The sequence below is a fragment of the Equus przewalskii genome, chromosome 22 (genome assembly GCF_037783145.1).
Source record: "Equus przewalskii isolate Varuska chromosome 22, EquPr2, whole genome shotgun sequence".
NCBI classification, from domain to species: Eukaryota; Metazoa; Chordata; class Mammalia; order Perissodactyla; family Equidae; genus Equus; species Equus przewalskii.
The window spans coordinates 14,675,649-14,688,452 of NC_091852.1; the positions used below are offsets into that span (position 1 = coordinate 14,675,649).

General features: G+C 42.4%; 1 protein-coding gene across 1 annotated transcript in view; it reads right to left on the reverse strand.

Annotated features, from left to right (window-relative positions):
- OSTF1 (osteoclast stimulating factor 1) overlaps positions 1-12,804 on the reverse strand; it is a 51,649-nt gene that overhangs the window by 22,611 nt on the left and 16,234 nt on the right. The window contains exon 2 of the mRNA XM_008531060.2: positions 4,709-4,755. Coding sequence (XP_008529282.1) covers positions 4,709-4,755 — 47 coding nt within the window. The remainder of the gene's footprint in view (positions 1-4,708; positions 4,756-12,804) is intronic.

Here is a 12,804-nt window from a genome sequence, read left to right on the forward strand (position 1 = left end):
ATAGCCATTATTGGTCATCATGGTGTCATGACACGGTTAAAAAGTGGTGGCCATGGAAAATAGCTGTCATTTCCAACTCCCCCACCTCCACATAATGCAGTACAACAAAACCAGCTGCAGCACCTTACACTTGCAAAGCATAGTTATCTCATTTGATCCTCACCACAGCCCGTCAGGCAGGGCTGGGTCACGGGTATAATCTCCGTTTCACAACCAGGCTCAGAGAGGTTGAAGAACTTGTTACAAACCACACAGTGAATGAGCGGCAGGGCTGTGCTCCTATTTCAGCTTTTGGAATCCATTCTAGGGCTCCCTCTTCCACACATAGCGCTATAGACCTAGCAAAGCCCAGCAAACATTACATGATAGAGCAGGGTCCCACTAGTTTCCCTTTAGAAATCAATACACCCCCAGCACACTGCAAATGCTCTTCTCTCTCCATCAGCATATCTTCACACTGGTCTATCCAGTCCAGCCAGGTCTCTGTATGACACTTTACTGGACTGGGGGTTGGGTGAGAAATAAGAACCAAACAGGGCTGGGTGGTGCCAGGACTACCTTGCCTTCAAGCAAGAAAGAGGAGAGATGGATTGGCAGGAAGAACCAGGAGCCATAAGCCGTCAAGTGTTCTATCTGTTCAGTGGACACCAAGACTGGAGGTGGGCATTGCTGTCCCCATCTCCTGAGGGTGGAATAGTAGCTAAAAACTGGACCCAGGCCTCCCTGGGGTACTGCACGCGTTGGCAATGGTCCCGAAGAGTCCAGCTCAGCCCTTCTATCTTGCCTGGTCCAATGACCTTAAGAATGCCAGGTCAGTTTAGGATGTACCGGGGGACATCTATCCCACCAAAGATGGCTACTGGTCACAGCGGAGCAAGACCAGACTGAGCTTCCAGCGTTGTCCAACAGAAGTTCTCCTTCAGAAGAAGAATGTAAAACTAACCTAATTCTAGGACGATATTCAAAATGTTGAATAACTGGTACAGCATGGGCACTTAACTAGTCAGGAAGGCCCATGGGAGCTAAAGGCTACCTGTCCAGACAGACGCTTCCCTTTTAACATGTGGACTGAGGGGAGGTGTAAAGAGGTGGAGTCGAGGGGCAGTGGGGCGTGTGGCAGTCATTACAGACCATCAAGTACCTACAGGATGAATCAGTAGCACTGCTCTGCAGCCTAGGATCCTTGGGACCAGGGATATTAAAAAAAATACAAAATACAACAGCATGTTAAATACAGAATACTCAAAAAACCTAACAAATAAATGCCTATTTTCTCCTGTGTATTCAACAATAACTAAGATAAAAAGCAGTGGAGAGACTCCATCTGGAGCAGAACTGGAGGTAGATTAAAGTAATCAATACATCAACCAATCAAAAACATTTGTTAAAGGTCACCGGAACCAAAGGAAGAGGAGGAGACCAGTGAGAAAGGACAAAGGTGATGACCCACAGGATACTGGGGAGAGAGAGGAGAAAGAGTGAGGAGTCACCTCAGGTCTCAAACTGAGTAACTGCAGGTCCCATTCTAGAGTGAGGGAGGTGGCAGAGAATGGTCTATTCACAGACCTGCCCCAGAGGGCAGCTGATGACCGCCTCCCCTCTCCCACTACCATCACCTCAAGGGTCATAAAACCTAGGAAACAACTGATTAGGACAATCAGAGGCATGAAATGATAGCCCTCTCTCTGAGCAGACAACAAAGACACTGTCTGGGCCTCACACTTCCTTACCTTTTTGTGTTCCCCCAAAATTCCTATGTTGCATCCTAACCCTCAGTATCTCAGAATGACAGTATTTGGAGATAGGTTCTTTAAAGCGGTAATTAAGTTAAAATGAGGTCATTAGAGTGGGCCCTAATCCAATCTGACTGGTGTCCTTTTAGGAAGAGGAGATTAGGACACAGACAAGTCCAGAAGACCATGAGGACACGGGGAGAAGACGGCCATCTAGAAGCTAAGGAGAGAGGCCTCAGAGGAAACCAACCCTGCTGACACCCTGATCTCACACTTCCAGCCTCCAGAATTCTGAGAAAGTAAATTTTTGTTGGTTAAGCAATGCAGTCTGCAGTACTTAGCTACAGCAGCCCTAGCAGACTAACCCACTGCCCATTCCCCACCATCACCGACCCAGGAGAGATGTCACCGGAGCCTCTTGGTGAGAAGAATAAACAAATGAGACTTATCTCTGATGAGGATTTTTAGGCTGGTTAATTTTAAAACTACATATGAGAAGCAGGCTCCCAGGAGTAGAATTTGCTTGTCCCTTTGTTGGGAAACATTTACATTTCTAAGGGAAACCTGTATCTGTGAACATGCCTCCCTCTCTGTGCCAGGAAGAAGGGGGATGGCCTTATCTCTAGAAACTCTTAATCAATGCCAGAGGCAAGAACTTAAGTTGTTTACTGTCTGGCAACCTCATGTAACTGACTCCCCCCCGCCTCCCCAAATCCTCCTTTGTCTTTAGCTGAGGATAATATTCAAGCGGTGACTTCTGCCATTTACTCAATCGGGTTTGATTCTTATCTAAAATTGGCCGGACCCTATGGGCACTGACACCATTTTAACTTTTTTACATATTCCTTTGTCTTGTAAAGAGATAACTCACATACCTATGCCTTAAATTTAGCCTTACTCTCCACCCAACTTTGCAGCAGAAGCTGCAGCAGCAACAGCAACATGCCAGCAGCAGCTCTACCTGCCCATGGGTCCTGTCCCCATGCCAGCAGCAGCAGCAGCAGCTCCCCATGTCAGCAGCATCTCTGACTGCCCGTGGGTCCTGTCCCCACGCAGCAGCTCTGACTGCCCACGGGTCCTGTTCCCATGGCAGCAGCAGAAGTTCTGACTGCCCATGGGTCCTGACCCCATGCTATTCTATTCTCTAAATAAAAGAGCACTACTGCCAGATCTTAAGAGTCTAAGAAATCTTTCTTTCGACTCCTCGGCTCACCGACCCAGCATCATCTCCACCCACCAAATCCCTTACCTGTTCCAGAAACATTTTGTTTACAAAGTCTTGGGAGAACTCATCTGAACACACACATACTCTGTATTAGCCATGTTAGTTGCTGCCATTTGGCGGCATTCACCACGTGGTAGGCCTTAACTAGTGACCTCATTCCATGCTCACAGCAAGTTTCTACTGCAGGAAAGTTAACATTGTTCTCATTTCAAATGAGGGAAGTGATGGCCACGAGGTTAAGTATATTTGCACAGTGAGTAAATGACAGATTTGGGACTTGAAGGCAGGACCCAGCCTGATGGCAGTGAATCAATATTCAGTGCCACTTGTCCTGTGGTGACTGCTCTGGGCACAACAGGGTCCAGGACAAACCCAGACGAAGCCGCAGCAAGCTGGCTGCCCACAGTGGGCAGGCTCTCCTCTCCAGTGAGTAAAAGAGTCAATGAGAGCAGGGTTCCTTCTTGGTTTCCTTCTTACCTGCCTCCTAAGTGTCCGGACTCCCATTAGGGGAGACCGTTCTTCCAGTCTTACTCTCCTAGATGGTTTTTCACACCTCAGAGTGATTCTTCTAAAATTTAACTATCTAATCACTCTTATACTCAAAAACATCCAACTGCTTCTCATCTTAAGCAAAATCCAAACGAGACCCACAAGGCCCAAAAGGACCCAGCCCTTAGAACTCATCCCCTATCTCTCTCACCCTTGTCAACAATCTTCCTAGCCCCACTGTCCTCCCTGCTGTTTCTAGAACCCACTGAGGATCTCCTTGCACTTACTGTTCCCTCACTTCCTTCGGGTCTTTGCTCAAATGTCACGTTTTTAGAGAGGCCATCCCTGAATACCCTACTGAAAATAACACTCTCCCTCCATAACCCCATTGTCCCTTACCCTCCTTGGTTTTCTTCATAGCACTTATCAGGCCCTGACAGACATTCATTTGTCAACTGGCTGTCTGTCCCTTCCCATTGGGATGTGAGCTCCATAAGAGCATCCTTTCCGTTGCCACTGCATTATCACTAAGACCTGGACCCACGTCTGGCACATAATAGGTGGATTTATGGATGGATACCAGAAACTATAACAATGGAAAATTCATACAGCAGACACATAAAAAAATTGCTCTGGGCAGTTGCCAGAGGTGCCATTAAAATGTAGTTTGAGATAGAGAGTCAAGGGAGATCGGGGGAGGTTAGCATGAGATTTAGAGGAAGATGACTAAGACGGGGTCACGTGCAGGTCACTTGGTGATTTTAAAGCAGATGGTGTCACCACATGGGGGAGAAGCAGCACAAGATGACTACGTGACCATGAGACAGGGAGGACGTGCAGATCAACCAAGTGGCTTAGTTTTCACACCTCTAGAACACAGTGGGAAGTGACCGAACATCCACTCTAACGAATTATTTATGTCTACCAAAGAAAAGGCAGGCCATTTAGGCCAGAGGAAGTACCTAAATGAGATCACCTCAGGTTTCTATGCCAATTTTTTTTTTTTTTAAGATTTTATTATTTCCTTTTTCTCCCCAAAGCCCCCCTGGTACATAGTTGTATATTCTTCGTTGTGGGTTCTTCTAGTTGTGGCATGTGGGACGCTGCCTCAGCGTGGTCTGATGAGCAGTGCCATGTCCGCGCCCAGGATTCGAACCAACGAAACACTGGGCTGCCTGCAGCAGAGCGCGTGAACTTAACCACTCGGCCACGGGGCCAGCCCCCTCTATGCCAATTTTAAAGTTAGAAACTGAATACTTACAGTTCTGGGTTCAAACGTATACAGCGCTCTGAACACTTTAACCTGCCCTAAAAGAGAGAGAAAAAACAACAGGTGATCAATTTTTTCATCTCTAAATATACTCTAAGTGGTACTATCCATTATAGTCTTCAAAAATTCCCTAATTAAAAGCCCATGTGGGAAATTTATCTTGGAATTAAGTGCTTTTTCTGCATAGGAGGTATTTTTTAAATATTTGTTAAATGAAAGCATGAGTAAACACACACCTCTGTGGGATGATTTTGCTTTCTCCTCTCAAACAACAGGAGCTATATATTAATTTGTACTCAGTTTCTGTCCTATACAGAGCCCTTCCAAACCTAAGATACAAGTTAAAAATAGAAAGATGAGTGTCTTCATAGAAAGAGAGACTTAACGTGACAATTGACAGTGGTGTAATATTCTTAAAGCAATGGTTTAGGAGTTTATATTTTCCAAAAGAAAAGAAATACCATGGAGAAAAATAGTACCTTTTGGAGAAGACTATATTCCATTAAGTCTCAAAACAGAGAAAAGAATGCAGTAACTAAGCAAAGAGGAGGTCGTGTTCATGAGAGATGAAAGTTGTTCTCCATTCTACCAAACAGTACCTTTCTTTACACACTCCTGTGCTGCGTTTCTGTAACACCGCATATCAGAAACACTGATTTGCTGCCCTATTTCATTTAAGAGCAGGAAATCCTAACTTGTTCAATTTCCCAGCAGTTACCTGGCACATACAGTATGAACTTAATAAATGCTTGCTAAATAGATATGTATGTAAGAGAACAAATTCAAACAGTGTCGGAAAAAGCCTACAGATGGCAAAATAAAAAAAAGCTCTTTTTATGAAATAAATAGAGTTAGAAGCTACATCAAGATAAAATGAATACCTATTCAAAATGTGATAACACTTCAGTTTCGGCATTGGAAGAATGTTTCCAGATGACCGTGCAGTGTAAGAGCATCATTCAGAACAGTAGCCCCCAAGATGGGATGGAGGCAGACCACCTCAGAAATTATTTCCATTTTTATCTTATTCTTTTTCATTCCTATTTTTAACATGTTTTACAATATGACAGCATAATAGACACATACAACTTATAACTACATGTACATTTATTGGGAGTGAGTATTCAAAACCTTTTGCTGATAGAATGTAAGCGTTGTAAGGACAGGAGTTTTTGTTTTTTAAATGAGATACCCAAATACCTAGCACCATGCCTGGCACATAGGAGGCACTTACTAATTATTCGTTAAATGGATGAAGAATGGATGAATCGAGGAACGGAAACATGCACCCAAAAAAGTGTGAAAACCAGTAGTTCAGAACAGCTGTGTCCAGTATAACTTTATGAAATGACGGAAAAGTTTTACATCTGCACTAGTCATATGTAGCTACCGAGCACTTGAAATGTGGCCAGTGTGACTGAGGAGCTGATTTTTAAACATTATTTAATTTTAATTAAGTGAAACTGCCACATGCGGCTGGCCAGCATATTGAATGACGCAGGTTTAGAACACCAGAAAATGGGAAATGATGTAATGTCCATTAAGAGAGGACTATGTAAGTCAACTCTGATCCATCCACACGATAGAGTCATTAAAAAAGAATGCTGTAGACAGATCTACAGACACTGACGTAGCAAAGAGTCTGCAAAAATTCAGAGAAAAAAGCAGGTTATGGAACAGTACGCCAAGTACCATCCTGCTTACATTAACCCACAGACCCTTTGAATGATAGCACCAATTACTGGGAACCCTCACATTCTACTTTACATGTATCGTTTATATTCATTACACTGAGCACGTGTTGTTTTTCCAGTCAATGAAAACAGTAAAGATACTTTCATGGGGGGGCAGTGGGAATCATTCTTTTTTCTCAACGCCCTAATATAGAAGAGCAGCTCAGATCTTGTTACTCAGCGTGTCTGCAAGAAAATACGATTTCTGTGATCTAAATTCTAGTGCCACGTCTTTCCCACTCTACTACAATGAGGTTAAGAGGCAGACGCAAAAGTGAAAACTTTTTTTCATTTGAGTTTGCTTTTTACCCACACGCACAGGCCTGAGAAAGGAAACAGAAGCAAGAGCTGCCAGGAGAAATACTTTCTGCTAAGCCTGTTGTGTCTCTGAGAGCGGACATTAGCTATCTTGATGACTTCACACTTTCCAAAGACAAGGTACACAAGGAACCCATCTGCTGTGACCAAATCAATAATGAGAGAACTTTCTTGCTCCTTGGAGGGAATGGCAGCAATGAGATGTGCTACAGTTAACTTTGGAAACAAGATCCAATGTCAACTTAATGAGCTTAGATAAAATTCAATATAAATTAAAGAATCAGAAAAAAAATATTTGGAGTGTGACTAAGCCACGGATTTTTGTAATTATATCTTTGGTAACTGCCTTACTTAAAATGCTCATGATTCAAAGGAAGTGGGAGATTTATCTGCATTTGGATTTATACTAAATATTGAACATCAGGCAGCTTGCTAGGCTATTATGCAAGGGAACACTCTGTGTAAGGCTGTAGAAAACACTTTCACATACACGATCCTATTTATAAATTAGTGTTAGGACATTAGGCTCCTGTGGACCCCTTTTAATCCATGTATTATAAAAGTTCTGGGCCTTAATTTATTCTGTCCTCAAACCTGAGTCAAGCAGAAATGAAAGAATGCAAAAGAAACAGCCAGAAGGTGTGAAAGAACTGAATAAAAAAGAAAAATAGATGACTTTCATGATCACAGTTTACCAACCCTGGATAGTCTCTCAAGAGAATAACGATACTTAATTCACTGATCATTTTACATCACATTTAATGCAACTGCGACTGATGTTTTACTTCTATACGTCTACAGGTTTAGACTACAGAAGGGAAGAAATCAGGGTACTCAGTGTTTCTACAGTATTGTCCCTGCAAACATCTAAAAGAATAATAATAAACATCTTAATAAATCATCAGGACCAGACATTGACCAATTCCAAATTTGTTTAAAGAAGGCAGATTCACAAAAGTAAAACAGCTATGTTCTTGTATATGCAGGCAGGCTAAGTTGGATGCCTTCTTCTGGAGCCTCCCGCTTGATCACTTTCTCATGAAAGTCTGGTTACAAATAGCAGAGAGAAAGTGGAGCTGAGAAGACTGTACAAATTACCTGAAATCACCCTGGAATTTAACCTGAATTAAGACTGGAAAGACGCCCAATCTTTTGTCTGATGCTTTATGTGAATCTCACAGGAACCAGCACATGAAGGGTATTAAGGATTTCAGTGAGGCTGGCCTCCTGACATAGAAAGATAAGCGAACTCCCATGAAAGCAGCAGCAGCAGGCCCCTGCTGGCTTCTCACTTTGCTGGCTCCTCACCTAGCCAGGCACGCCCTTCCCTTTTCTCAGCAACCCCACCCTGCCCCTATAGAGAAGGGGCAGAGTCCACTAGTCATCAGCCAAATGCTTTATTTTCCTCAGGAGTTAGGCTGACCTCAGACTCCAATAAACTAATCCTTGTCCACAGCAGTTGAGGCATGCGGAGGGACAGGGTCTTGTACGGGCAAAGGTTAAGAGAATTTTCTGTTTCTGAGGTTTGCAAACAGATTATGTATCGGTGCACCTCCAAGGCCCTGAAACAGCACTTAGAAGCACCTGGGCTTACCAACCCGAACACACAATTTTTTTTTTTTCCTTTTTCTCCCCGAAGCCCCCCAGTACATAGTTGTATATTCTTCACTGTGGTCCTTCTAGTTGCGGCATGTGGGACGCTGCCTCAGCGTGGCTTGATGAGCAGTGCCACGTCCGCGCCCAGGATTCAAACCAACGAAACACTGGGCCGCCTGCAGTGGAGCGCATGAACTTAACCACTCGGCCATGGGCCAGCCCCCTGAACATACAATTTCTAATCTACTTATTCTCTGTTGGTGAAGGAGTGGAGCAGAAGCTTCTAGAGTGAGCCACCAAGGCAGCATTAAAAAGGGACATAGAATAAACAGCAAGAGGAATGAGTATTCAAAATGTCAGACCTTTGTATTCTGTAACAGATCGACTCTTCCATTTACATTCTACTTAAAAATGTTCAGAGGCATGAGACATTTCAGATGGACTTCGTTTAAAATGGCTATGATTACTACCACATACCCACTATGATAGTTAAAACAAAAAATCCTGACAATGCTAAGTGTTAAGGACACAGAACTAGAATTCTCAGACACTACTAGCAGGCGTGTAAACTGGTACAACCACTATAGAAAAATGTTTGGCAGCAGCATTAATTCATTTTTTATACGTCTTAACATGCCTTTGAGATCCTAAATTGCATTTCTGGGAAACGAATGTAACTAGAAAACCCTCCTCACATTTTCTGTGGGACTAAAATACAAAATGACCATGCAAAAATGACACCTCCCAACGGCGTCACTATTCCCAGAACACAGGTGAGTCTCAACATTTTTAAACTGTGGATCATGATGTATTAGTAGATTGTGAAACTAATTCAATGGCTTTAAAAAATATTAAACAGAACAAAAAAGATCAGAGTACATTGTAAACACTATACACAATAGAAGTAATTATAGTTTTGTGAAATTTTTGTTCCATTGGGACTGGACAGATAGACAGATGGATGTTTATTTTAGAAATTTACCAAATTCACATGTTGGCATAATGCCAAAACCCAAATATTCTAATCAATATTTGCCAAAGTCAAATGTTGCCTTTACAGAATGAACTACAAGATGATGCGGGGTCGGTGAGCCGAGGAGTCGAAAGAAAGATTTCTTAGACTCTTAAGATCTGGCAGTAGTGCTCTTTTATTTAGAGAATAGAATAGCATGGGGACAGGACCCATGGGCAGGCAGAGCTGCTGCCGGTGCTGCTTCTGTTGCCACTTCTGCTACTGCAAAGTTGGGTGGAGAGTAAGGCTAAATTTAAGGCATAGGTATGTGAGTTATCTCTTTACAAGACAAAGGAATATGTAAAAAAGTTAAAACGGTATCAGTGCCTGTAGGGTCTGGCCATTTGGCGGTCCCACAACTTTTAGATAAGAATCAAACCGGGTTGAGTAAATGGCAGAAGTCACCGCTTGAATTTTATCCTCAGCTAAAGACAAAGGAGGATTTGGGGGGGTGGGGCGGGGGCGGGTCAGTTACATGAGGTTGCCAGACAGTAAACAACTTAAGTCCTTGCCTCTGGCATTGATTAAGAGTTTCTAGAGATAAGACCATCCCCCTTCTTCCTGGCACAGAGAGGGAAGCATCTTCACAGATAGAGGTTTTCCTTAGAAATGTAAATCTTTCCCAACAAAGGGACAAGCAAATTCCACTCCTTGGAGCCTGAATCTCATCTGTAGTTGTAAAAGTAACCAGCCTAAAAATCCTCATCATAAACTGTTTTAAAATTAAGCAGCCTAAAAATCCTCATTATAAACCGTTTTAAAATTAAGCAGCCTAAAAATCCTCATCACAAGATACAGGAATAAATACAAGAATACATCTGGAATATGAGCTATAAGAATACATCTGAGGAAATACACCTGGGGTACAAGAATAAATCTGAAATTTTGTTCAAAAGTTGATTAAGATTATAATTCTATTATTAAAGTTTCTAGTAGGTCCATTTCTAAAGTTTGCTATAAAAGGGCAACATCCATAATTCCTCAGCACCATCAAGTGCAGCCTGCCAAGACTTCTGCAAGACCAAATAAACACTCTCTCTAAAATGAGGTTTGTGGAAAAGCAAGATATTTCGGTGCTAGCTCTGCCAGCATGGCTGTCGCCTACGGTGATATTGCCACCAAGTTAGTAAGCTTTCCTTTCTCCCTAATAGGAACTGACTTATCTCCTCTTCATCTCCCGGGCTTGAAGATTTCCTTAACGCTGATGCAATTTCCCTGAAGGTGATCCCACAAAGGAGACAATGGCTTCCCTAAAATTGTTAGCGATTGCACTTTCTCAATATCAATTCTCCATCTATAATTTTTACTATTTACATAATAATTTTTGGACATATAAAATTCACAGCCTCACATTCATCATTGATAATGGCAGTATTTTATTCTCTAATAATAAATATACATTTATATTTCAATTGACTGAGAGAACTTCATTCATAAACACAAAAGGGGTCATTTTGAATAAGCTGCATTTACAGTACTAACTTTCTTTCAAAGTGAGTACTAAGATAAGAATAAATCCAGGGGCCGGCCCCGGGGCTGAGTAGTTGAGTTTGAGGGCTCTGCTGAGGGGGCCCAGGGTTTCACTGGTTCGGATCCTGGTGACAAATAGAAATGGCAAGCAATAGCATATATTGGAGTATATGAGGAAGCCATTTGGCGTAAACCTAATTCGGCCTGACTTTGTTTTTCCAAAAGGGCCTGACATGGCCATCAAGCATGCATTGTATAACTGCTTTAAACATTTCCTATGGCAAGAACAAATGCCCTTAAGATAAAGGCACAGCTTCCCCCCACATTGGCATTTCCTTAAGGATAAGCATCTTTCCTTAGGCTAGGAACTGATTGCTGCACTGGCCTTTGACCACCCAGCTCATCTGTGACCACCCAGCTCGAAACAGCAGACCTGCCACCCTGCTGTGTTCACCGAGACAGCAGACCTACCTGCCGTGTCCATCAATTGCTGTGCCCACAGAGCAGTTTCGTGACTACTGTTAAAGGGACATTTCAATCCTATGTGAAACATCCTTTTTGGGGGTATATAACCACTCTGTATACCCCACTTCTTCGGTGCCCTTTCTTCCTTTGGGAAGAAAGGCCCCAGGCCATGGTCCTCACATTTTAGCTCAAAATAAACTCTCCCAAATTTTCATTTATAGATTGATTATGGATTATTTTCGTCGACACTGGGCACGGACATGGTACCGCTCATTAGGCCATGTTGAGGCGGCATCCCACATGCCACAACTAGAAGGACCTACGACTACATACTGGAGGGATTTGGGTAGAAAAAGCAAAAAAAAAAAAAAAAAAAAAGAGGCAACAGTTGTCAGCTCAGGTGCCAATCTTTAAAAAAAAAAAAGATAGTAAATCCAAACAGCCTGGCTTGTGTGCAGTACTGGTGCTGCTACACCAGTTAGGCATGAGGACTACCTATGCAAGCTGCAGTCCCTTCTCAAGTACATGTCTTGATATGTGCCAGAAATGACACCGAAGTAGGCATTTCACCATCTGGCCAGTCAAGCGAAGCTGAATGGCAGATTTAGGGAGAAATTTGAGGCGAAGGTGAATTTCTGAGTACTCTATGGTCATCTGTGTGTATATGTCTCTGTGTGTGTGTATATTTTTGTATGTCCCAGCTCATTAAGTACAATATATATCTTACAGGAGATCAAGGTCAAAAAAAGTTTGCAAGCCACTGCTCTAGACTATCTGATCAAATTAGAGATTTGCTACAGGACTCTCTAAAGAAGGGGTAATATTTCCCCTACTTTGTGAATTTCAAAATCCAGCTAGCATATAAAAAATAATATTCTCCCATCTCCCCCAAAAGCTGATAGTTATAACCAATAGTAGAGCTTTCAAAAAGAAAGAAGAGGAAGAGAATTATTTGAATAAAGGAGAATCATGGAAAAATAAGAATTTACACATATACACATATATTTCTCATATTTGTCTAAGAAAATGCAGGGAGTATGAATCTTTTTAATTTATATCCTGTGGTATGGAAAAAATGTGTCGCCACCTCCAAGTAGTCACAGGGAGAGTAAAAGTATTGTTATTTCTACTAGGCCTATTTAAATTATTTTATGAAACACTCATGATGAAACAGGATGTTTTCTGCTCGAAAACAAAACAGGAGTCTATGTGAGAATATCCAAGAGTCAAGGCCATCATTTCGATTGCTGGGGTGAAAGGAAACAGATGTGCTCTGCTGGGCCAACACAGGGCTCCCCTGGGCTTTGTGGAGTCCATTGCCCATAAATGCGACGATTCGCTCAGAACAGGCTTTTTGCTGAAGATTTCTATTCACGTCATTGCACAAAAGCCCACTGCTCTTGAAAATAAAACACAGAGGCTATAATCCTTGCAAAGAAAATCATCATGTGAGCGCAGCAGTGTCCAAGAGTGTCCAATGTAAAGAATAAGTT